Genomic DNA, 26272 nt, shown 5'->3' with positions numbered 1-26272 from the left:
GGAGGAGGTGGCCGGGGTTGGCTGCAGCTGGAGAGGGAAGGAATAGGGGGGGCCAAGAGGCCAGGAACAAGGATGGGGGAGCCAAAGAGGAGGCCAGGGCTTGTTGCGACGGATGGGGGGGGGGGGAGACAAGAGGCTGGAAGGAGCTGCTGCGTGGCTCTGCTAATGAGGTGGGCATGTCTTAAATTCTTCCTGCATGCCGCACAAGCGCGCACCCTGTTGGGAACTATGCGCCCAGCTTGTGCCCTGGAAATCTGGGCCCCACTGTGCTGCATGCAAAGTCTGAAGTAAACATATCTCCACAGTGTTGGCAGGGGAGTCCTGGCTCTCTTTTCCATCTCATCACCTTGCCTGGGAGGGGAGTGGGATGTGGCAGTTTGGAGTAGGGTGGGAGCCAGGACTGTCTCCTGGGGTCTCTTCTCAGCTCTAGGAGAGGAGAGGGGGCAGGAGGGTTAGAGCTGGGAGCCAGGACTCCTGGGTTCTCTGTGCCCTTTGGGGAAAGGGATCTGACGAACAGAGCAGCAGATATGGATATCAGGACAGTAGGGGAAAAAATGGGCCTGAACTGGCGCCTGCCTTTTTTGTGTATGTGGTAGGGTGGAGGCAGTTCCTCTTGGTCTGATGTGTCTAATGTGGGAGGAGGGACTGGGTGTGGGGGGGGGAAGGAGGGGTGTTACCACCCTTGTTTCCAGGGAAGTATGAGGGGTGGGGGGTGTTTCACTTCTACACCCCACTTTCAAACAGTTTCTTGGAGATACCCTTTGAGTGTCTGCCTCCCCCAAGGGGGCTCATCGCCCAGGATGGGCAGCCAGGGAGCCTTACTGCCCCCTTAGACTGGCAGGTTTGCTGTTATGAGAATGAGATTCTGGACACGCCTCCACACGAGGGAGGGGTCCCTGCCGCAGCGTCTCGTTGCCATGGTGAAGAAGGGCCCGCCCATGAGGGCGTGACCAGTCCCAACGTCACTAAGCGGACTCGAACGCCGCCAATCCCGTACGCATGCGCAGCTCCCTGCTCGGCCTAGCCCCGCGCTACGCAGGCGTAATCGCCTCTCCCACCGCCATTGGAACAGGATTGGGCGGGAACTGAGGGGCCGCGACTGCTGTCGCTTTGGGACAAACAAGCCCTTCCCTCCCTGCCCCTCCCGTCTCGGGGCCAGGCGGCGCATGCGCAGCTGCCGGGAGGGGGGGGCGGGGCGTATGAGTGGGCGGGACCCTGTGTGGTGTGTTTCCCGTTCCGGGGCGCGCGGCGGGTCAGTGCCGGGGGGCGGGGGCGCCATGGAGTCGGTGTTGAGCGAAGTGGTGGCGGTGGAGGACCTGCTGGTGAGAGGCCCCGCCCCCTGGAGAGTCCCTATTCTCCCCCCCCCCCCGCGTTCCCCCAAACCTCAGCCCCGCCCCCCACTCCGTCGAGGGTCCCCTAGTCAACATCCCGCCCCTCCCCCAGGGTCTCCTGCCCAGTGTCCCCTTCCACCCCCCCTCCCATTGCGTCCTGGCCCACTCCCTCACTGACCTGGGCCTTCCAGGGCCGTGTCCCCCTCCCCCTCGGGAAATACTGCCCTGCACTCTTCACCCCTCCCCCCCAGAATCCTTGGGTTGGAAGAGATCTCAGGAGGTCATCAAGTCCAGCCCCCTTTCCCCCCCCCCGCCCAAAGCTCCCCACCTCTGGGGCCTGAGCTCCACCTTGTAGGCATCCCCCCCTCCCAAGATCCTCTGTCCTGAGACTTTAGCCTAGGCCCCAGATCTTCCCCAGGCTCAGCCCCCTTCGACCTGGCAACCACCCCTCATAGGGACCTGCTCTCTTTCAGGCCCCCATCCTATCAGGATCCCGTCACCTGGAACCTATCTGCCCCAGCGTGTAATCCCATCCTGAACCTTTAGTTTATTTCACTCTCCAAGACTATCCCATGGTCCTGCTCAAGGAGTCCCTCTGCTCTATGGCCACTCCCCTATGGCTCTCTCCCTTCTGGAGTTTCTGCTCCCTCCCCATCCCTCTCCCCAGGCCTTACTGGCAGTTGTATCTGCTTCCCATAACCCTTTAAATTGTTTGCCTCTGTTACAAGGGCAGCAGCACAGGGTGGCAGCAGCTTCTGTCTGGGGGAGGGGGTCTAAGTTCCTGGACCCGGCATGAGCCAGAACTGAGCTGGGCTGCTGGCCAGCCTTCTAAACAGTTTACCGGTGGGGGGTTGGAAGGGGAATGTGTATAGTCTATTGCATTAACCGATAAGCTTTTGCTAGTTGGTTAAACGACTATACTATGGAGCAAGTGCATGTAAGTTTGGGTTTTACCACTTTTCCCTCCTGCATATGCCTGATGTCCTTGGCCTTTAGGCTGTAGGGAGCGCTTCCTAAAAGCAAAATTCTGGGCTGTTCTACCTTTTTGCTCCTCCCCCCTCCCCATGAATACCTTGCTGCAAGTCAGATGCCTCTAACAGTGTGAGGGGCAGGGAGAAGGAAGGGATGGATGGGGCTCTTGCTCCCTTCTTGGGATATCTTAAGCTATGTAAACGACCTGCCCTAGTATTTGTGTGGGAAAGGACATGCGGTATATGTGGCTTCAGGGATGGTTATATTGGGGTGGGGATCAGGAAAGCAGAGCCCTGTGTAAAACTCTGGGGCTTTGCAGAGGCTTTTCCCTCGCTATCAGCATGAACAGCTTGGAAAGGGCCCCGAAGTGAGAGAGTAGCCTGTACAAAGTGAGACTCCACATCTGTATGTGTTAGCTATGTCTCAGATGGGTGTGGCTGGTGTGGGGTGAAATGGACTTAATCCCACCAACCCCCCCAAAAAATAAGCACTGGTGTTTTCAATTAGACTGATTATCTATTGTAACAAATTTGTGTATTCAGACCCTGCTTGGCTGCCTTTCTGGAAGAGCTGTTCAACCGAACATCAGAACAGCCACGCTGGACCAGACCAATAGTCCAGCTAGCCCAGTGTCCTGTGTTCAGACTGCGGCAGGTGCCAGGTGCTTCAGAGAGAATGAACAGGACAGGGAGATTTATTGAATGGTCCATCCCCTGTCATCTTGTCCCAACTTCCGGCCATCAGAGGTTTAGGGACATTTGCAGCATGGGGTTGCATCCTTTGGCTAATAGCCATCGATGGACCCTCCTCTAGGAACGTAGCTAGTTCTTTTTGTGATCCTTGTTATAAATTTGGCCTTACCACAAGCAAAAAAAATCACTCTGTTTCTCTCTCCCTTTCTAGGGACCACACCTGCAAAGTTGCTGCCCTGTTAGAAAACCCCTATAATCTTCATTTCCACTGGATTTTGTCTAGATGGCATAGGCCTTTTCCACCTATTTTAGAGGTCTCTTCTGCTAACAGTCACCATAATGTCTGGATATCGGCCAAGACCCTAGTGCACTTGATGGTGTGTCTGGTGCATTCTTCCTTTGTGAAGTCAAAGCTCTGGTTAGAGGAGGCTCTTTGGTTGTGGGTTTTTTAAGAAATTACCCCCTCCCCATACTATGTTTCAGAAATAGTTGGTAATTTGGGAAATGGCTTTGTTTTACTTGTCTGGGAGTTAGTTAATTGCGTAGAAAGAGGTGTCATTTTGGCTGCAGTTGATTTTCAAGCAATAGGTCTCTTTTCATAAAGGGCTCTTGGACTTTGGGTTTTGATCCATTGATAGCTTTGAGGATTACGGCAAAGGCCCTACACTGGCATTGAAAGCTGACTGCAACCCAGTGGAAAGACTTGCATGTAGATCCAGAGGGACCTTGGGTCATCTAATCCTATGTTTCTCAATGGCTGATCCGTGGACTGGCACCAGTCCATCATATTCCCCTGACACAGTTTAGGAAGGCAGTAGGCTAGTCACTGGTATCAAAAAGGTTGAGAAACACTGACAGTTTTTGCCCAGTTCTCCCTTGGATTGAGTCCAAGAACTTGTGTATGACTAAAACATCTTCTAGAAAGTCTGATTTGGAAGATGTCAAGGGATGGACTGCTTTCCCAAGGGGGTTCTGATTACTTAAAGTTGCCAGCTCTGAGTCTTGCACACGGCCTGCTTCTGAGTCAGTCAGTAATTAGCTCTTTTATAAATGGAATAGCTCTCTGTTCCCTTCATTATGAGATTGAGGAGGCTGGGAAAGGTTCTTTTCCTGACTTAAGCATCTGTGGTTTCACAAAGATGTTTATGGAGGCCAGAGTGAAGGGAAAGCAGTGCTGCATGGCTGTCTGAAATAGAGTAGGGATTACTCTGTCTTAAATGCAGCTGATGCTGTCTTCTAGGGTGACATCTAATATTGATTATTTCATGTCGCTAATTCTGAGATTCCAAGGCTAGAAGCAACACAGGCCTGAATGATGAATTCCTGTTTGAACTAGAGTGGACACTTAAGAGAAAACACCCCATGTGGATCGTGAAGTCTCTGGTGATGGAGAATCCATCACAGCCATTGGGAAGGGGTTCCGATTGATGGGGAGGGGGAGAGGGAATGTGCTTTAGTTCTACTCTGAATGCATCATAAGAATGGCCATACTAGGTAAAACCAAAGGTCCAGCTAGCCCAGGATCCTGTCAGCTAACAGTGGTTGAATGCCAGGTGCCCCATAGGAAATGAACAGAACAGGTAACCATCAAGTGATTCCTCCCAATCACCCATTCCCAGCTGTTAAATCTTGTTAGGCCTTTTTAATGGTAGGCTGAAGAGCCTGTTACCGGTAAAGACCTGCGTGGGTACAAAATCTGTATCCACAAAAATGAGCCATAGCTATCCATGGATATAAAGTGGATGTCTGTGAATTTGCAGGGTCCTAGATACAAAATTTTATCTGGATCCATATCTGCCAAAATGAGCTGAGGATATCTGCATCCACATCCATGAATGTGGGTCCCCACCACTATAAAGCCGATATCTTTGGATTTGCAGGGCTTTAATAGTCGGACTTCTTCCTGATAAGTATGGGTAGAAGGGAAGCAAGCAGACTTACCAGAGAAGGTCTAAGAAGCTGATAGTTGAGGCTGGTCCAATTCAGACAGGAAAGAAGCTGTGAATTTTTGCCAGGGTGAGAGATTCACCATTGGGAAAACTTCTCAGTCTGTGGCGGCTTCTTAAATCAAGATGACATTGCTGCTCTAGTTCAACCTGGAATTAGTTTGGGGAGTCCGATGACCTGTTGGGCAGGAGCTTGCACTAGATAAGCGGGCCCGTGGGCTGGATTTAGTTTGGCAGGATTAGCCCCTGGCAGGCTGCTGGAGTTTTATTTACCTGCTTATGTGCAGATACAGGTGATTGCACCTCTCATTGGCTGTGGGTTGTCGATCCCAGCAAATGAGTGCCAGGGAGCGATGTCCTCGTCTATGCCACTTCCCATAGCTCCAAAAGGCCAGGCAATCTGTGGCCAACAGGAGCTGCAAGTGCCCGTATCTGTGGACACAGATAAATAAAGCACCTGTAGCCTGCCGTGGCTAACCCTGAAGAACCAACTTTGGCTTATAGCCCACCCCTGGACTAGATAATCCCTTTCGACTCTCTGAAGAAGAGTCTTCTATTATCAAATTTATCTTTCCATGTATGTAGCTATAGCTCAAATGCTCCTGGACACGTGCTGCTTCTAACCCTTGAGTCATTCATGGGGCTCTTCTTTGAACACCCTGTCCTTCTGGAATGGAGGGCCCTGACACTGGATTCAGGATCCAGTAATGCTTGCACCAATGTCAGATATGAGGGAATCAATAATAGGACTGGAAGGGACCCCAAGAAGTCATCTGGTCCATCCCCCTGTACTTATGGCAGGACTAAGCAACATCTAGGCCATCCCTGACAGGTGTTGTCTAACCTGCTTGTAAACATCTGCATGGATGTTTGATGACGATTTCACAATCTCCCTTGGCAATTTATTCCAGTGCTTAACCACCCTGGTAGGAAGCTGTTCCTAATATCCAATCTAAACAGCCATTGCTGCAATTTAAGTCCATTGCTTCTTGTCCTAGTTTCAGAGGTTAAGAAGAACAATTTTTCTCCCTCCTCCTTGTAACAACTTTGTAGGTACTTGAAGACTGTTGTCATATCCCTCCTGCCTTCTCTTCTCCAGACTAAACAAACCTAATGTTTTCAATCTTGTCTCACGGATCATGTTTTCTAGACCTTTCATGACCATATTCTAGGTCAGGCCTAATGAATTTAGAATATTGCTTCCCTTCCAGCTGTGACTGGGCAGAGTGCTTTACACTGCTGAGCTAAATGGGCATGTCACCACAGTGCCTCCAGCCAGTAGCCCTGGGAATTAGCTCATTGGCCTGCAGGGTGCCCCCCCTAGATGGTGTCTGTGTCCTCACTCCCTGCTCTCCATTCCTGACCCGCGTTGCTCTGAGACCACAGTGTCCTCTGGCAGTGCCCACTCCAGTCCGCTATAGGGGGAGGGGGTGTTTATCAGTATCTGTACTCTGGGGTCCTCCCCCCCCCCGGGAACCCCTATTCCCACCTTGCCTTAGTGACCCACTGCCAGGCCTCAGGGGCAAACTGCAGTCTGAAAGGGCCACTCATCATTGGCAAGGGGGTGTGCACCAGCTGCCGCCTCCTAGCCTGACTGTCTCCCTGCAGCCCAAGTACACTCAGGCCTTGCCTCAGCCCCTACAGCCTTGGCATTCCTAGCTCTTCCTGCCTTTCCCCAGCATTGCGGTCTCAGGAAGACCCCAGCTTCCCTGACAGCCAGGTCCCTCCTGCTCCCCAGCTAGAGCAAGACTCTCTTTTTTTCCTTGTGGAGCCCTTATTTATGTAGCCCCAGCTGGGCTCTAATTGGCTATCTGCCACAGCTCTGGGCTTTGCTCTGAGCCCTCTCTCACGGCTGGGTTTTTACCCTTAAAGGGACAGTGTGGGACAGATGCCCTGTCACAGGGTGGAAACCAGTTGGTGTCACTGCAGCTACATCTGTTTCTCTCTGCCCTGGGAAGGAGCCATGTGGGCAGGGCTGGAGAGCAGCTTCAGATATTTCTAGCCCTACTGGGTGAATAATGATAGCTGAGCAAAGGTTCATCTCCGCTGCATAGGTGTACATTTAGTGCTGGCTTGGTAGCTGGGGAAGAGGAGAAGCAGCAGCTCTCCTCTTCAGCATCCCTGAGGTGTCTCAAACTGAGGTTGCGGAGCATTGGGGGCTGCATCTGCACTGGGGGAGTGTGTGAGGCAGAGCAGTTCATTAGCCCAGCATGTTGGTGGGGTTCTAGAGTAGGGATGTGAAATGTTAACCGGTAAGCATCACCCTTGAGGAGTGACGTTAACCATTGGAGACTGGAGCAGCTCCCCACCTGCAATGGGCATGTGACTATTCCAGCCCCATGAGGAGCCTCACAGGCAGGGGGCTGCTCAGGCATCTGGAGCCTGGACAACCAGCAGGTAGGGGCTGGAGTAGCCCCTGCCTGTTGTAGGGGCAAGGAGTGCTCTAGCCCAGCCTCAGCATGCAGGGGGGGGCCTCCATCTACACCCCTTTAATTGGTTAACTTAAGTTTAACCAGTTAACCAATTAAATGGGATTTTACATCCCTGCTATGGAGACATTGAGCCCAAGCAGCTGTCTGGGATCGGAACATCCTAAGCAGGTCTGGGACCAGAATATATGATCCTCAGTCAGCCCCGATCATCCAACTGCTCCCCTCCCTCCCTTGAGAAGTCTTATTGACTTGTCTTGTGGGCTGATGGTAGAAGGAAGCAAGATCTGAGCTTGTGGAGAGTCAGGATGCCCCAGTTCTGCATGGAGTTTAGTAAGGTGCCTCACTATCTTGACTTCATTGATCCTCTCTGAGAGGTAGTGCAGTGCTCTTTTTTCCCCATTGTGTAGATGGGGGAAACTGAAGCATGGCACCTCCTGACTTGCCTAAGATATTGCAGGGTTTTTTATGGTGAAGGACTTGAACCCATATCTCTGATCTAACTCCTGGACTATACTTCCTCTTCCAGCTTAGAATTCCTCCTTATCCCTCCCCACTTCATGATCTCCAGAGGGCAGGTATCTGTGTGCACTGGGATTAGCCGTGGAATGTTGGTAGAACTTTTGGGACCAGTAACCACAAGGTCAGTAATCAGCAGGGCCAGAAACTTTATTTCAAACTACAAGGAAAACACCGTTGGTGGACGTAATTGTTTTTCCTTGTGCTGGTTGAACTGTGCCACACATCTGGGAAATGTGACTGACGCTGTTGTCTGTGCCTGGGGACTCTGGAGCAAACAACCGTAAGAAGCAAAGGGCTCGTTGTTTGCACCACAAGCCAGTGGGGCTGGTAAATTACAGGCTCTGAGCCAATGGCTTTGTCTACTCAAAAAGTGTTCAGAGACAGAATTCTTCTGGCAATGCTGATGTAGCATGTTGAAGTGGTGCAAGTGGGGTGTGATATGAGGGGTGTGATGCTCATCTCTGTTGTAAGGCTAGGATGTCTGATCATCCTATAAGTCAGAGGTTAGATTTCATGACCCTTACGGTCCAAGTAGCTCTGAAATCTGCACTGGGAACAGACCTCAGCATAACTATCAGTGTGCTGCCTGGAGCAGCTCAAAACCCTGAGTGCTGGTGATGGGGCAGGCTGTCTAGAAGCAAGGCACAAGCCGTAAAAGAACTGTATGTGCTAAGACTCACCCGGCGTTGCTCAGGTCTTTAACTCAGATAAGTTTTGTTTTTCTTTATTTAAATTGTTGCTCTGGGGTGGGGCAGATTCAGTACACAGGCTTCTCTGGGGAGAGAGGACAATCCCTGTCCTCTCTCACCGCAGCGGCTTAGGACATAAGAACGGCCGTACTGGGTCAGACCAAAGGTCCATCTAGCCCAGTATCCTGTCTGCTGACAGTGGCCAGCCCCAGGTGCCCCAGAGAGGATGGACCGAAGACAATGATCAAGTGATTTCTCTCCTGCCATCCCTCTCCAGCCTCTGACAAACAGAGGCCAAGGACACCATTTTATCCCCTGGCTAATAGCCTTTTATGGACCTAACCTCCATGAAATCATCTAGCTTTTCTTTAAACTCTATTATAGTCCTAGCCTTCACAGCCTCCTCTGGCAAGGAGTTCCACAGGTTGACTACACGCTGTGTGAAGAAGAACTTTCTTTTATTAGTTTTAAACCTGCTACCCATTAATTTCATTTGGCGGCCTCTAGTTCTTCTATTTAGAGAACTAATAAATAACTTTTCTTTATCGGCCCTCTCCACACCACTCATGATTTTATATAGCTCTATTGTATCCCCCCCCTCAGTCTCCTTTTTTCTAAACCTAAAAGACCCAGTCTCTTTAACCTCTCCTCATATGGGACCCATTCCAAATCACTAATCATTTTATTTTCCCTTTTCTGAACCCTTTCCAAGGCCAAAATATCTTTTTTGAGGTGAGGAGACCACACCTGTACACAGTATTCAAGATGTGGGCGGACCATAGTTTTATACAGGGGCAGTAAGATATTCTGGGTCTTATTTTCTATCCCTTTCTTAATAATTCCTAGCATCCTATTTGCCTTTTTAACCGCAGCTGCACACTGTGTGGAAGTTTTCAGAGAACTGTCCACGATAACTCCAAGATCTCTTTCCTGACTTGTCGTAGCCAAATTAGCCCCCATCATACTGTACATATAGTTGGGGTTATTTTTCCCGATGTGCATTACTTTACACTTATCCACATTAAATTTCATTTGCTATTTTGTTGCTCAATCCCTCAGTTTGGTGAGATCTTCTTGGAGTCCCTCATAGTCTGCTTCTGACTATCTTAAACAGTTTCGTATCATCTGCAAACTTTACCACCTCACTGCTTACCCCTTTCTCCAGATCATTTATGAATAAGTTGAAAAGGATTGTTCCCAGGACTGACCCTTGGGTGACACCACTAGTTACCCCTCTCCATTCTGAAAATTTACCATTTATTCCTACCCTTTGTTTTCCTGTCTTTTAACCAGTTCTCAGTTCAAGAAAGGACCTTCCCTCTTATCCCATGGCCATGTAATTTACACAAGAGACTTTGGTGAGGGACCTTGTCAAAGGCTTTCTGAAAATCAAAGTATACTATATCTACTGGATCCCCCTTGTCCACATGTTTGTTAACCCCTTCAAAGAACTCTAATAGATTAGTAAGACAGGATTTCCCTTTACAGAAACCATGTTGTCTTTTGTCCAACAAATTATGTTCTTCTACATGCTTCACAATTTTATTCTTTACTATTGTTTCAACTAATTTGCCCGGTACTGAAGTTAGACTTACTGTTCTGTAATTGCCAGGATCGCCTGTAGAGCCCTTTTTAAATATTGGTGTCACGTTGGCTACCTTCCAGTCATTAGGTACGGAAGCCGATTTAAAGGATAGGTTACAAACCACAGATAATAGTTCAGCAATTTCCCATTTGAGTTTTTAGAACCCTTGGATGAATGCCATCTGGACCCGGAGATTTGTTAACATTAAGTTTTTCTATTTGTTCCAAAACCTCCTCTAATGACACTTCAATCCGGGACAGTTCCTCAGATTCATCACCCACAAAGGATGGTGCAGATTTGGGAATCTCCCCAACGTCCTCAGCCCTGAAGACTGAAGCAAAGAAATCATTTAGTTTCTCCGCAGTGGGTTTATCATCCTTGATTGCTCCTTTTATAGCTCGATCACCTAAGGAACCCACAGGTTTTTTAGCAGGCTTCCTGCTTCTAATGTACTTTAAAAAACGTATTTGTTAGGACCTTGTGAGAAGTGCTTATCCATGGCTGCTGCAGCCACCTGATGGAGACAGACAAACTCTGAAGTATATAATGTATTGCTTTCCTTTTCTCCAACCCTGCTCCCTGCTGGCCTAATGGGGTTATAGCTGTCCCACTTCCCATCTCTGGATCCTTGCTTCCCCCAGTGCTCATTCTGCAGTATGGCTTCCTTTTACCATACTCCCTTTCCATTTTGAGAAACAATCAAATTCCAGGCATATCTCATTATCCTGGCACAGCCAAACCCTGACCTTGCTTTACATTTTGCTAAGAGGAAGCTGCGTACCAAACTTGCTGGTCCTACTCTTACTGTTTAAGAGGCGTTTTTGAACAAACAGACTCACAGGTGGATGGACAGATGCACATTTCTAATATATAGTAAGATCATTAGCTTTCACCAACCCATTTGGTACCTGCACAAAATTCTCTGTTACAGAAACTCTGGGGCACCTACCTTTACTTTTTTGTGGGCTCAAGGTGTAACCCTGTTAATTTAGGCCCTTTCCAAGTTTGTAGGGCTCCAACATCCAACTTTACACCTTCCGGGAGGTTAGGGTATAACAACCATTCTCTGTGGCCTTGGGACTCTATGGGTCCTCTGAAAGAGCCTTACGTAGTAACATCTTACTTAACCTCTAGTTATATGCATTGTTTGGTGACGGTTCATAATGCTCGCTATGCCCAGTAAGTGGGCCCAACCAAATTCATGGTCTATGAAATCTGGTCTCCCCACATGAATTTGGCCTTTTGTATGCTTTTACCAGCAGTATACAGATTTTTGCAGCACAGAGCAGCATTTCTCAAATTGGGGGTCCTGACCAAAAGAGTTGCAAGGTGGTCAAATTATTTTATGGGGATCACAGTGTTGCCACCCTTACTTCTGTGCTGCCTTCAGATCTGGGTGGTTAGAGACGGGCGGTGGCTGAGGCCCAGCTCTGCAGGCACCAGTGCACAGGTAAGGTTGGCCAGGCCATCCATCCATCTATGCTGTGGCTGGTGGCAGCTCTGCCTTTGGAGCTGGGATCCTGGCCAGCAAGTGCCACTCTCCAGCTTCTCCGTTTCGATGGCAGTGCCACTGCCAGCAGCGCAGACGTAAGGGTGGCAATGCCATGAGTATGTACAGTGATTGCCTATTACGTTTTTGGTGGGGGTGAGGATCCTCATAGCCTGAAATATTTTCAGCAAAAAAAAGTTGAGAACTCCAGGAGTAGAGGTACCAATTTCCCTTTAACAGCATTTGTTGTTCTCTTTCCGCAGCATACAAGCCGTGCTGGAAATAGGGATGTAAATTCCCAGGTAATTGGTTAACTGGTTAAACATAGTGTTGAACTCTGTTTGACTGGTTAACCAATTAAAGGGGGAGGGGGTGGGGTGCAGGTCTGCCTGCTGCAAGTCTTTTGTTTGCCATGACTTGCCTGTTGTCTGCAGACCCTCTTGTCAGGGAGAACATAGCACCTCTAGCGGCAATCTAACATTTGCGTTTGGTAAAGCATCTTCCCTGGCCATGGGGTTCTTTGTCTGTAGCAAACATTTTTATAGGCAAAGAGCAAATATTTAAACATTGCCTTATGCCACAGGGTGCAGATGTAAGCAGGATCAACACACACAGCATCCTACAAGCATTCTGTAAAGCAGCAAAGGGCAACCCAGGCTAATGAGGGGGCCACATGAGTAGCCCTTGTTCATTTCAGTGGGCCGCAAGACTGTCATAACCAAGACCCTCTCCCATGAGAGGGCAGTTTTGCTAACTGGGCTTGTGTCCTAGAATTTGCGGGGATGGCGGATGGGAGGGTGCCAATTGAACCAGAGCAGTGTTGTGATTGGAGGCTGAGGGTGCACATGGCGCTCTCAGTGCTGTAAGCAATCAGCACGTACCTCACTTCGCATGTCCCGGCTTTACATGTGTGTCACTTTAGTGATACCGGTAGAAGAAAAACTGCGCAGATGGAAACCAGTAGATTCTGATAATCCTGAACATGGGCAACACAAAAAAAAGTCTCACAGGCTACACCGAGAACCCCAATGGGCCTCGTGCAGCACATGGGCTGCAAGTTGCCCACCACTGCTGTAAAGTCTAGACATAGTCTTATCATTTCAATATCTCTTGTAATAACCTGAACCCACAGCTGAGCTGGACTGGTTTCCAGTTCTGCATCTGCCCGTGTTCTGGCCTAGGGGGACTTGGCATGAGCTGGTGCCTGGTCTGCCAGTGCCACAGCACCTCTTGGGTGTTAAAAATCCACCCCTGAGTAGCCCTGCCAGCCTAACCCCCAGTGTGGGCAGTGCTAGGCTGAGGGAAGCATTCATCAGTCTCTTAGGAAGGCAGATTACATATGCCAGCCGTTGGTGTAGGTAGTCTCCACAAGGTAGCAGCTCATCTGTAGTTTTATGTACCCTTCTTTGGAGCACTCAGCCAGCTGAGGAGGGCAGTGAATGCCCAGGCTGTGCTCTTCTAGTTCTTCATGATGCCTTCATCTTATTTCCCAAAGGGCAACACTGCCTTCTCATTATCCTCTTACCCACTTCACAAATGCCTCTGTCAAGTCAGGTCCCTCTCTTCTTTGGTGGAAGCATCAGGGTCACTGGCCTGGCAGTGGCATAGAGAAGACTGCACAGGAAGGAACAGAGTATAGGCCCCACTTTCAGGATGAAGTAGCAGGGACTCTGAAAAGGGCTTGGATACGATGGAGAGTAATTGGCTAGAAATGAGCTCTCGGAGCAGCTGCTGGACTCCTATATCTGGTTCCAGGGCCTGCAGTTCCAGAAGGAGGATCATTTGAAGGGGGGCCAGAGGAGAGCCACGGAGGACTGAGGGATTAGAAAGTCGGTCTGAAAGTGGGAGACTCCAGAAGATCAACCCATGTAGCTTCCCCAATGAATTGAGGGCAGTGCGCTCCCTGTGAGCTGAGCACTTGGGTGGCGATCCAGGAGAAATTCAGAAGCCACCCAGCTGATTAGCAGAGTACCAGCTGCTGGCAGCATGTGTTTCGACTGGTGGGGCACCTTTGCTCATGCCTTGGTGCACATAACATTTATTCCTCACATGGATGGAAAAAATGAGGGAGCGTTGGTTGAGCAGTAACTTGATTCCACTTCATTTTCTGTAAGTTCATCTGATCACAAGCTCTTCGAGTTAGTAGGCAAAGGGCTCCTCTTAGCAGATGCGCACCATACCTCAGGTAGCCAGTGATGAGGATTCATCACTGACTCCGTGATGGGATCGTTAGCTTCACCAGCCTGGGTGCTGATGGGGAACACAATGCGAACACTGATCCGTGCCTGCCTCCCACCGCCTCCGGTGGGCAAAGAGCTAATGGGATCCAATGACACTAAAGAAAATCAGACTAGAAATCAATGCTGGTGTTTCAGCAAGGGGAGTTACCTGTTGGAACACCCGCCCAAGGGTCAAGGTTGATTTCCTTGTGTCTGGCTGTGTTTGGCAGGGATAGTGTGTTTCTGAAAGATTTGCTCCAGTTAAGCAGGAGTTAATTGGGGACACGGGAGGGCATGATCTGTGGGCTGAATCCATGCAGTGTCTGTCTTCTCTTTGACCAATTTCTGTTTTGTGCAGGCTGTGAAGGGCCAGTAGGGGGCGCCAGAGACCCTTGCCAGGCGCACCCAGGGTTAGGAAACTGTAGGACTTAAGTGGAAAAAGGACCTCCTGTGTTCCTAGTAAGAGTCCTACTCTTGCTGCCAGCTGTGGAAGTGTCTGGCGCCATCTTTAGCCGAGCTTCCTCCTTGCCCCCCATCTCTTGTGCCTCTTTGCTTGTGATTGCTTCAAGGCAGTTTCTCCATTTCCAGCCTCGACTGAGTCTGGCTCATCCCTCGTTTGTTCTTGGGCCTATGTTGTCCTTTAGCTTCGGTAGCTCTTCCTTCCCTCTCCTTGAGGTGTGTAAAAAGCAATCAGAGCTCCTCTCAGCCTACATTCTGTTGGGCTTGGCCCAGCTCTTCCACTCTCTCCTGAGACTGGTTCCCCGTTCCCCTTCCCTCTCCCTTGAATTGCAGGTGACCAGAATGGGTGCCCTGTCCCATTAACATTTGTACCCCAGCCTTGGGCTCCAAAGCCGAGCTCTGTGCCTCGTTGACTTCACCCATCATGTAGTTATCACAAGCCAAACACTGGGCCCCCTGCAGCACCATCATTGCTGTTGTAATAGTGCAGTGCATTTCTAACACTGTGGGTGCACAGGGAGCTCCCTCTGCCCCAAATGGGACTGTCATTTTAGTTCCCAGCCCATTATGCCCTGGGAATGAGGCTTTAATGAGCCCTTTTGTGTTCACTCGCCCACATGACTGAGGCTAGTGAAGAGACTTGCAAGGGACTGTTAGATTGTCAATTTGGGCCTCTCTGTTTTCCAAGTGGGGGAGACTGAGGTGCAGAAGAAATGACTTGCCCTAGGTCACCCAACATTAATGAGAAAAGATCCCAGTAGTCTGGTATACTGGCTCTTCGTCCACTAGGCCACTCTGCCTTCCTTGGAGAGTGGCAGGTGAGGCAGGGTTGGCTAGCTGGGAAAGCAGGGAGCCTGCAGCCCGGTTGATCCTTACCCGCCCTTATAATTTCCCAGCTCCTGCATGGTGGTGTTGCAACCCTGGGGGCATTGAAACAAAAGAAGGGGGTGTTTAGTTTCCTCCACTGAGGAGGGGGAAGCCTACAATGAAAAGAGTGTTTCATAGCCCTTGTCTCACGTCTGTGACTGACTGGGCCCCACCTCTCCTCTCTGTTTATCAAATGCAGTGTTAGTTGGAGGGTAGGGTAGGAGTCAGGCCCGGCTCACCTTTCAGGCGCACGTGTCACATTCACATCTGCAGGGTCACGTTTTGCAGTAGCAGGGCACGCTTGTGATTGTGATGGCAGCCTTCCAAATATGGACTGGGCGCTGCCTCAGTCAGTTACGCTGAGGGTGGGGAGTGGTGAAGCATGAGCTGGGGAAATTCCACACACACACACACCCTAAATCTTTGTGGGACAGAAGGCCATCAGGTTAGCTTAACTGCTGATCACATTAGCAACTGGGATGGGAAGAGGATGCAGGGGGCAGGTTTGGTGGCTGCTTCAGAGATGGGAAGGCAAGGTGAGGAGGGAGACTTTATAGCTCCCATAGAGGTTTTAGGTTAGAGTGGCCCATGAGATAATCTAATCTGAATTCATAGGTAGCCCAGGCCAGAGAATTTCACCTGTTACCCATGTGCTGAGTCCAGTGACCCTAGTAAGACCAAACATTTCAATCCTTAGGAGACTCAGTTGTTCTGTGTCCCAGACAGACACAGGAGAGAGTTGGGATGCCTTTGCTGTGACAGGGAATTGACTAGGCGAGCTCCACCCGTATGATCCAGTGAGCAGCCCACCATGCCTGCTGCAGAGGAAGACAAAACCCTCAATGTCCCTGCCAATCTGACCTGAGGGAAATTTCTTCTTGACCCTCAGTCTGGTGATTGGCTAGACCCTGAATTTATAAACAAGAACCCGGAGCTAGAAAGAGGCTTCACTGGTCCACCCTGTGCAGGGTCCTTTCTCCAGTCATGGACCATTACAGGAGTCCGAGAAAAGCAACCCTTATAGAATCCTGCTGGCCAGTTCTGCATGGTTGAGGGCATTGGCGTGTGCACGGGGTGTGCCCAGGCACACCCTAATGTCTCGGGCCGGCTAGCCCGAACCATTTTTGCGCCCTGAGTCCTACCACGTGGCCCAGCAGCACGGCACAGCGCCCTTGAGGCACCCAGGAACACCATGGCAGCACAGCGCAGTGCCCTTGAGGCGCCCGGGAGTGCCCCCGCCCCGGCTGTACGGCGCGCATGGCGCGGTACCGTTGAGGTGCCTGGGGGCGCCCCCGGCAGCACAGTGCCCCGGGGGCGCCCCCGCCTGTCCTGGCAGCACTGCGTGGTGCCCCGCCCTGCAGCACCGCGCGGTGCCCTGGGGGCGCCTCCGCCCGGCCCTGCAGCACCATATGACGCCCCGGGGGTGCCCCTCCCCAGCCCTGCAGCTTGGGCTGGCTCTGACTCCAGCCCTGTAAAGCAGAAGCTGAAGGTAAGGGGGGGAATAAGAGAAAGGGGCTTTTGCAGTGAGGGAGGGTGGAGGAGGAAGAAAGGAGAAGGGGTGGAAAGGGCTTGTATGGAGGGGGAAGAAAGGGGAAGGCACCAAAGGGACAGGGTAAAGGAGACACAAATGCTAGGGGGGGAAGTGGAGACGATGAGGAAAAGGGCAGGAGGGGAGCTGTCCGTGGGAGGGGGGACAGGGTGATGCTGGAAGAGGAGAGGGTAAGGGCATTGGGGATTGGAGGGGGAGGTGCTGGGAGAAGGCTTGACAGAAGGGGTAGGCATGAGGATGGTGGGGTTGGAGCAAGTCGTGTGAGGGCACAGGGGCATGAGGGGAACGGGGGCAGAGGGTGGTGAGGGGATGGGCATCAGGGAAAAAAGGGCAAAGGGGGCAGGGGCAGTGAGAGAAGGGGGAGGCACCAGGAGGGTGCAGGGGTAAGGGAAGGTGCAGGTGCCAGAAGATTCTGGGGGTGAAGCAGAAGGACAGACACCTGCAGGGGAGGGACCAGCACCAGAGGAGAGAGGTGAGGGAGGTGTTATGAGGAGGGGTAGCTCACATGATCAGAGTGGGGCTACAGGAGGAGTGGGCACGGGGCGGGGGGAGGCTGGTGGAGGAGGCGCAGGTCTCAGGAAGGCCGAGGGCAGTGAGAAGGGCAGGAGTCAGGACAGCAGAGAAGGGTGAGGGGTTGGGGGGCAGCAGGCACCCAGGGAGTTGATGGAGCAAGGGGAGGAGACATGGCAGCAGAGGGGAAAGGTAGATATTTATTAATAACTTGGGTGTCAGTGTCACATCCAAACAAGCCACATGAATTCAGTACTGGTGCACAACACAAAATTTATTCTGCTCATGGGAGGAAACTCTTAGAGGGAACACTTCTCTCCCCCCGACCCCTCCCCCTGCTTCTCCACCCCCGCATTAATGTCACACACATTGGATTAATGCAATTGCAGGATAGTTGCATGGGGGGGGAGGGTTGGTGGGGGCCAAACTAATCCCTATTGGTAGGAGGATGGTGGGAAAAGTCCTTGGGTTGGGGGTCACATAACACTTTTTACTTTTGGTCAGGTGCCCATCTTGCCCAGAGAGGGTTACCTCCAGGGGCGTGGCTAATGGAGGCCAGGGGCGTGGTTAATGGGGGGGTCAAAGTGCATTTAAAAAAATTCTTTGGGTGTGCACACCCTAATGAAATGTGTTGTGCACGCCTATGGTCAAGGGGAAGCCCTTCCTTCCTGATCTTTGTGGGTGACCACCTGAAGCATGAGATTAGATTAGAGCTGTAGCCTTAATACAGAGCTGCGGGGACAGTGCTGGCAATCCTTTTCCCTCATGGCCTATGAAGGAAGGGGTTTTCCAAGGTCAGAAGTGACTGTCTAGCCTGTGCCCTCCTGGAGTGACAAATTGCAATAGTTCAGGGAGTAAGTGGACTGGTGTATGGACAGGTTCTCCCAACTGAGTCCTGTGGAGGCCCCATTCTTTGGGCCTGTCTCTCTGAAGTATTAGTCCTGGGGATTGGCACCACACTGCGAGCAGCCATGCTTGACCAGCCATGCTTGACTTACTATGCCCTCTTTGGGGCTGTAACACCCTATAAGTGTTGCTAGGACTTTGAGGAGACACATCTCATGCTTGTTTGCACCAGGGAGAGCTGAGGCCAGTCCCTGATCCCTTCCCTGGGAATTGTGGGATGGTGTTTGAGGACTGTCAGCTCCCACATGGCTTAGCCTACATCCTCACTGTGATGTGGGCAGGTTACCAGCCTGAGGGAAAGGGACAACAGAGCTTTTAATCCTCTCGCTCAGGTTCAAGGTGTTTTTATGTTTGGATGGGGTGGGGGGTTCAGGACATCACCTGAATAAGATCCTGGCTAACTCTGCAGTAAAGAGATAGGACAGGTTCCTGCTGGCCATACCAGCAGCTGGCCATGGATAAAGAGGGCTACAGAGCTCAAGTAGCCCCAGCCATGGCTCTCAATTCAAGCAGGCATGCCCCCTTTCTTTCCTGAATTAGTCTGACCCCTCCACTCGACACGGTTATTTGGCTCCTGCTGGCAGGCTGTCCCGTTCAAAGCGGCTTTATGGGCTCTCTTAATCATGATTCCCAAGAACTGAAGGCCCCACAGATACCCACCTGTCTGCCCTCCTATCTAATGTCAGCTGGACTGCTGCCTTGAATTCTTACTTGAACTAAAGCAGATCAGAGGAAAAGCAGTCCCTCTGGATGGGAAACCTGGCTGGCAATTGGAAATCCCCCATATTCCCCTCCTTGGGAAAAATCCACTCCTTCCATCCAGTTTGAATTTGTCCAGTTTCCAGCTTTTGGGTTGTGTTGAGCCTTTTGTTTGCTAGTCTGAAGAGTCCATTATCCAATCTCTCAGCAGGGCCTTATAGATGGGGATCAAGTAACCCCCAAACCTTCCCTCTGCTAAGCTAAACAGATCAAGCGCCTGGAGGCTCTTGCCACAAGGGGTGTCCTGAATCCTTTAATAATTCTCTTGGTTTTTCTCTGATCTTCTCCAAGGCAGCCGCATTCTCCTTGAATTGTGGTGCCAGGAGTCCAGCAGCAGTTGCACCAGGCCCAAATCCTGGAGGAAAATCATCTCTGCTCCCATTCAAAATTAAAACAGCTCAGGCCCACACAAGCCCTCACAGCTGCAGTGTTGCACTGGGAGCTCACAATCGCTATGTCCTTTCAGAGCTGTTGAGTCTACAGTCGCTGACTGCTCGGAGAACCTCACTGGCTTTGAGTCTTTCTAACCCTGCAGTGTGCTGGGGGTGACTGATCTGTGAAGGTCTAACGGTGAATTTAATGGTTAACCCTGACGCCTAAGACCCGAAAGACACTTGTTATGTCAGGGTTTATGCCAGGCGTGTGAATAAAGAGCTAGGTGGACCAGCAGTGCAGTGCAGGGAGACAATGAGGCAGCAGGAGTGGTCTTAGTGTGCCAGCTGCCTGGCCGCTTTTAAGCGTTGTGGGTCCATAGATGTGCAAGCCAGAAACTATGTTGGATCATCCTGGCCGACCACCTGTGTAACAGCTTGTTCAATTGTGGAGCCCAGTCACTGGTACATCTTCTACCAAGCTTAGATCTGGTTGGTCTGGTCTGAAGACCCTAAAAGATGGAGGAACCCATCACTTGCCTTGGCAGTCTTACAGTTGACGATTTTCCCCCTACACATGCCTGGCTGGGAAAAATAAATCACATTTTCCCAGTCTCTAGAAGATTTGACACAGCAAGCTAGTGGTAGCTAAACCCCATTGCTGAGGGTCAGAGGGAAATCATAGGGGTCTGTAATCCTTGTTCAGTAGCTTGGTTATCACTAAATTCTATAGTGACTGACCCCTATACAAATGATGGATAGATGCAATTAAAAAAAGGTTTAACGTCAATAGCAAATATTTGTTCTCAGAAAGGTGATATTTTGCTCCGCTTGTTCACCCCCATCCAGATTTGCATGGCTGAGCCAACGGCATTTTCTTTAAGTCTCTCTCTGTCATATTGATCCCCGCCAACTTTATTCAATCAATCTGGCGCATTGTTCTTCCCTAACAATACCGAATGAGGAAATGCAGGAAAGACAACGTGCCTTGTGTTCATTTTTGATGACACACAGATCCCATGGTCCTGTTTCTGCTCATAGGTAAATATGGCCCTTCGTTGTCTTTGTCCGAATATCGGGCTGGTCAGCAAATCAATTGAACGTACCTTCCTTGAGGGCGCACCTATTGAATGACTCGCCCTACCATACCTGGTTTGCAAACACTTTAGGCATGACTAGCATAAAGGCTTAATGCCATTGCGTGTACACATCACGCAAGAGTAGTAATGATCTGAGAGTTACGGGGTTTTTTTCCTCAAATATCCTTCACAGGGCATGCTTTGAATGATGATTATCGAATTAGGATTGGCAAAGACTTCAAGGTCATCTAGTCCAGGACCCTGCACTTGTGACAGGACTAAATATTATCTAGATCATCCCTGAGAGGTGTTTCTCACCTGCTCTTAAACATCTCCAATAACAGATTTGATCTTTTCCCTGAGCAGTTTATTTTAGTGCTTAATCATCCTGACAGGAAGCTTTTCCTAACGTCCAGCCTAAATCTCCCTTGTTCCAATGTATGCCCATTGCTTCTTGTTGTAGCCTCAGAAGTTAAGAACATGTTTTTCTCCCTCCTCCTTTTAACAACCTTTTATGTATTTGTAAACTGTTACTATGCCCCCCCTCTGTCTTCTCCGGATAACTTCTTCCATCTTCCCTCATAGCTCATGTTTTCTAGCCCTTTTATCATTTTTGTTGCTCTTCTCTGGATTTTCTCCACATCTTTCCGGAAATGTGGTGCCCAGAACTGAGCACAGTTCTCCAGTTGGGGCCTTGTCAGTGCAGAGTAGAGCGGAAGAATGACTTCTCGTGTCTTGCTTATGATGCACATGCTAATACAGCCCAGAACGTTTGCTTTTTAGTAACAGTGTCACGCTTTTGACTCCTACTTAGCTTGTCCACTGTGACTCCTAGAGCCCTTTCTGCAGCACTCTCTGGATGGTCACTTCCCATTGTATATGTATGCAACTGAGTGGTTCCTCCCTGAGTGGAGATCTTTGCATTTGTCCTGATTTGATTTTCATCCTATTTTCTTCAGATCATTTCTCCAATTTGCTCAGAACATTTTGAATCTTAATCCTGCCCTCCAAAGCACTCACCACCCCCTCCGGGCTTGGTAACGTGCAGGATATGACCTGGGGGCACTTAGCCTGCGGCTCTGTCCGCAGAACTCAGGCAACAGGGAGAGTTTGAAGGCTAGTGGGAGGGGATCTGGCATGGGCTGCAGAAGCTGCTCTCCGGGGCCGACTGGGGGTGGCATTGGCTTTCGGGGGTCGCTCTGCTCCAGCGCCAGAAGCTTGAGGCTTGGCTGTGCCTGGTGCAGTAGCTGACTCTGTGGTTTGGCTCCGGTGGAATGTGACATAAGAGCCCAGTAATCGGTGGGAGCCTGTTCCTCTTGGAGGCAGGCCCAGCCCAGGAGGAAGTCAGGCTCTGGGACAGAAATGCTCCTGGCTAGGGACCGGTGCTGCTCCTTTGTCAGCCTGGAATGGTCAGAGTGCTGTCTCGGGTTCTGGGAGGGGAATGGGGGCAGGGAGCCAGGACTCCTGGGTCCCATGCCACGGGCAGGGTGACAAGGTGAGGGCATACCATGGCCAGCACCCATAACCTTGACCTGTCCTGTGGCTCCAGGGACCTGGAACTGAAGAGCTACAGGGTGCCAGGCTGAGCCAGCATGTCCAAAGATGCCCCTTTCTGGTTTGAGTGGTGACATCAGGAGCAGGCTACCGAGCGTGCCAGGGCTGGAGGGGCCCTGGGAATTTGCCCAGCAGGGGGAGGGAGCCTGGCCTGATGGCACAAAGACAGGGTCACAGCCCCCTCTTCCCATCCTGTCACTGGAGCGAGGCAAGGGGCAATTTGGGCAAGGTATGGTTAAAGGAGGTGCCAGCTGCCCTTTGGGATAAGCCAGGGTGGGTGGCTGGAGCCAATAGGCATGGCTAAGCAGCAGGAGCGAGGGGTTGGGAGCTCTGCTGTGTTCTTTCTCCAGCTGGCCCCACTTCTTTCCCAGAGCGGGGGAGACAACCCAAGAGTCCTGGCTCCCAGCCCTCCTGCTCTAACCACCAGCTCACACTCCCCTGCTACAGTCAGGGAGAAAACTCAAGAGTCCAGAATCTGAGCAGGGGCAGTGTCTATCTCCGCTCCCCTGTGTGTGCCTGGGGTGAGGGGACCTGGGATGTGCCAGGCCCTGTCCTGTACTCTGTCTGCCCCGTGTCTGTCCCTGAGCCGGGTGCTGGCGGGCAGGGCTCGCAGGAGCTACCCACACTCTTGTCTGCCCTCTCCCCACAGCGGTTTGAGAAGAAATACAAGGCAGAGCTGAGCGGGGGCACGGTCTCCAAGGGGACGCAGTTCGAGTACGCTTGGTGCCTTGTACGCAGCAAGTACCCTGATGACATCAAGAAGGGTGTGGCTCTGCTGGAGGGTGAGTGGCACCCAGCACTGGCCAGCTCCCGACCTGCCCCCACGGCTCTGCTGGGCTCCCTCCCCACCCCGGCTGCGGAGCACATCATGGATTTACAGGGTCCAGGCTTCTGGGGGGACCCCTCCCACGTGCCGGTGCTCCAATGGCAGTCGTGTGGCCTCAGCGCCCCAAGAGTGAGCGTTTGCTTCACCCTGCCTTCTCTTCCCCTGTAAAGACATGCCCGCTCCTCTGGGGCCAATGTACCATCTGTGCCACCTAGCAGGGTGGTCCTTAGGTTAGCGTAGAGAAGCACAGAGTAAGACGGTCTAGACTGGCCAGCACCGAGGCTCTACCAGCCAAGCAGCTGTGGGTCCATCTGTCCTAGGTGGGTTGCTGGGTGTCTGTTTGTGAGCCCTGTTCTCCCTTCTGCATTCCTCTGAATCAGCCCGGCCCCCTCCCACTCCCCCGCTCCAAGGTTCCGGCTGGTTCTCCCAGTCTCTGCATTGTAGCCCGGAAAAGCCCAAGCGGGTCTTCCCACTACCTGCCCTGCATCCCTGCCCCCTCCACCCCTGGGTTAGCAACACTGGTAACATCATCTCCACTCTGTGCCTTAGAGCTGGTACCCAAAGGATGTAAGGAGGAGCAACGGGACTACATCTTCTACCTGGCCGTGGCCAATTACCGGCTGAAGGTGAGCGAGGGGGCATGGCTGCCCTCTGGGAGCTCTTTGTCAAGACAGCTGTGGTTGTTGGAAGGACTGGGGGGGGGGAGCACCAGGGTGTAAGTGGGCTGGGGTGGCTTAGAGAGAGCTGTGTGTGGGGCAGTGGCCACAGGGCCCTGCGACGAGGTTTCTTGGGAGCTAGCGCAGTCTAGGGTGCGCTGGAGGCAGTGGGTATATGGGCCCCAGGGAGCTGGGACTGGGGATGCTTGGGGTGTCTCAGAGATGGGCTGAGGGGCTGACTGTGCCCTGGTCAGCAGAAGAATGCAGGGTAGGGCAGGGAGCAGGCTGTGGGGCTGACCGCACCCAGAGGGGAGCCGCTTCCAGATTAACTTTCCTGGCCACGACAGCCCCCATCAGGGTGAAATGGATGCAGCCTCGTCACTTCTGCTCTGTGCCAGGCACCATTCTGCCTGGCTGGGGAATGCCAGGCTCTGGCTCTTGCACTGAATCCCAGCGGGGGAACGGGCAAGTGACATACCCGCCTTATCACAGGGCAGCTACTAAGACTCTATAAACCCCGGCTGGGCTGGGCATGGGGCTGGGCGGGGCCCTGTTATGTCCAGGTTTATGGACTCTGCCAGCGTAGTTCGTAAACACCGAGGCGCCAATAGGTGAGATAAGACCAGGGGGAGGTGTCTGTGACTGCTGTGGGGGAGGAGCGAAGAAAGGCAGGGTGGGGTGAGAGGATGCTCGAAGTGGCTCAGCAAAAGGAGGGTTATGGGATGACAGGATTGGGGGGGGCCGGTGCCTTAAGGCTGGGCAGGAGAGATTGAGAGCCCTGTCTGCCAGGGTAGGGGCTGGTGGGGGAGGGAGGGCACACCATGGGTGCTGATTGCCCCCTCCCCCCAGGAGTACGAGAAGGCCTTGAAATACATCCGGGGACTGCTGAAAACAGAGCCCAAGAACACGCAGGCCATGGAGCTGGAGAAGCTCATCAACAAGGCCATGCAGAAAGGTCAGCCCATCCCGTCCTAGGCTCCCCCTGCCCATGGAGGGAGGGATCAGCAGCCCAGGCTCTGCTCTCTTGATCCTGCCGGCCTGGCTCCGGGTGGCTTCTGCCCCACTCCTCTCCGCCAGCAATCCAGACTCTGGGTCTTTCTCTCGGCCCCACCCATGGTCATTCCAGCTGTGCCCCTCCCAGCTCGCTCCTTCCCAGCATGCATTGCCTTACTGGCTTGCTTTCATCGTTGCTGAGGCATCCCGGCAGAGCTGGCTAGATTTTCCCAGCATGCACTTAGGCAAACCAGGAGGGTGACTGGTGGAAGCTCTGCCCCTTGCAGCCCTCCCCCGACTAAGTCCTGTGTTCTCTCCACAGATGGCCTGGTTGGCATGGCGATCGTTGGCGGCATGGCACTGGGCGTGGCTGGCCTGGCCGGCCTCATCGGATTGGCCATCTCCAAGTCCAAACCCTAACCCTCCAGTGAAGCCAGGGCGCCCCCTTCTGGAGACCATGCGCTAACTATGCTCAAGCCGCTAACCTTCCCCCTCCGCAGCAGTTCCTCGGTGCCCTGGGATTTCCCCCACTGCTCTGGGGAGAGGCGGGAGGCTGCTGGACTAATCAGTGCAATAGGTAATCAGGTCCGTGGAAAGAGGCTCATCCCCTTGGGCAGCTGGGGGACAAGGGGATTGGCCAAGAGAGGGGGATGAAGGTCTCTGAGGTGGCACTTCTTGATCGGCCATGTCTCCCACAGCAAGGGCGGAACAGCTGACTCTGGCTGGCCCTCGCCTGTGGGGTTTGCCTGTTCGTCATCCGCCCAGCATGCAGTCCCACCTTCCCCCATGGCAGGCAGTGCTTGGGAACGGGTGGTGTTTCTACTGCTGCTGGTCCTGGAAGATGCCAGGGTGCAGGCTGTGAAGTCCAGCCACCGGCACCGCCTTACCAAGCCACGGTTCTCGTCTGTTTCAGGCCCCAGTGTCCTGGGGCTCTTTCCCTCCCCTCTTTTGTCGTGAATGGGAACAAAGCTGGTTGGGCACCAGGGTAGCTCTGACTTTCCTGCCCCCGCTCTAACTGCTGCCTTTGTGCAATGTAAATAAAGATTATTTGATTCGACAGGTAGGGAATCTCTGCTTTGACCTGCTCCCGGGTGGAGGAGCAGCCATCTTAGCGTGGGCTGGGGGGAAAGCGGTGGCTGGGAAAGAGGGCACATTCTCCCCAAAGACGTGGACAGTAGCTAGTTGATGGAGTCTCCAGCAGGCTCATCAGAGTGGCCCTTCAAAGCTGGCTGCGCCCTTCTCGGTGCAGGCATGAGGCCACGGGCGATGGGCCCATCCCACCTCTCCTGTCCTTGTGCCCTTCCCATATTTCAGAGCTTTTTTTCCCTTCTAATAACTATCTCCGGCGATAAGCGGCTCTCCTTGAACCCCGGACTATGACCAGGAACAGCAAAAGCGCGTGCATGGCAATCAGAGATACAGCTGGTCCTTTTCACGCAGCAGGCAGGTATCTCACGCATACCGTGCCAGCTGGGCCCTGCAGAGTGATTGGATTTCATTCTTGCCACTGATGCTGGTGTGGAGCAAGGGGACGTCCTGGGGTCTAGATGGCTGCAAAAAGAAATCAGGCACTGTTTGCCGCCAGCCTTCGCTGTTTGGCAGGAGATTAGCCTAGGGGGTTCTGGCTTTGCCCCAGTATTGTTGGGATGCGGCTGAAATGAAAAGCATTGCAAAAGCCTTTTCCTCCCCCTTGCCCCCAGCATTCCCAGGCTGGTCTTACGTTGGGCTGGGATTGTTGGTAGCGGGGTGGGTACCTTTCGTAAGCATTCTCCTCTCCTATCAGCCTCGTGCAATATATGGGTCCAGTGTCCAACTCTCTCCTCAGGAGTCAGCGGAGTTGAGTTCTGATTTCTCCCCTTCTTGAGATAA

General features: G+C 52.1%; 1 protein-coding gene across 1 annotated transcript; it reads left to right on the top strand.

Moving 5' to 3' along the window:
- Positions 1-1165: 1165 nt before the first annotated feature.
- Positions 1166-25460, top strand: FIS1 (fission, mitochondrial 1). The gene is made up of 5 exons (XM_075907206.1): positions 1166-1322; positions 22578-22710; positions 23304-23380; positions 24260-24365; positions 24726-25460. Exons 1-5 carry the CDS (start codon positions 1167-1169, stop codon positions 24821-24823), a joined length of 570 nt encoding a protein of 189 aa, XP_075763321.1. The 5' UTR covers position 1166; the 3' UTR covers positions 24824-25460.
- The last annotated feature ends 812 nt before the right edge of the window (positions 25461-26272 follow it).

This window comes from Pelodiscus sinensis, chromosome 24, assembly GCF_049634645.1.
Source record: "Pelodiscus sinensis isolate JC-2024 chromosome 24, ASM4963464v1, whole genome shotgun sequence".
In the NCBI taxonomy this organism is placed as follows: domain Eukaryota; kingdom Metazoa; phylum Chordata; order Testudines; family Trionychidae; genus Pelodiscus; species Pelodiscus sinensis.
Note: the sequence above shows the minus strand (reverse complement) of the source record. Positions and strands in the feature narration are given on the sequence as shown.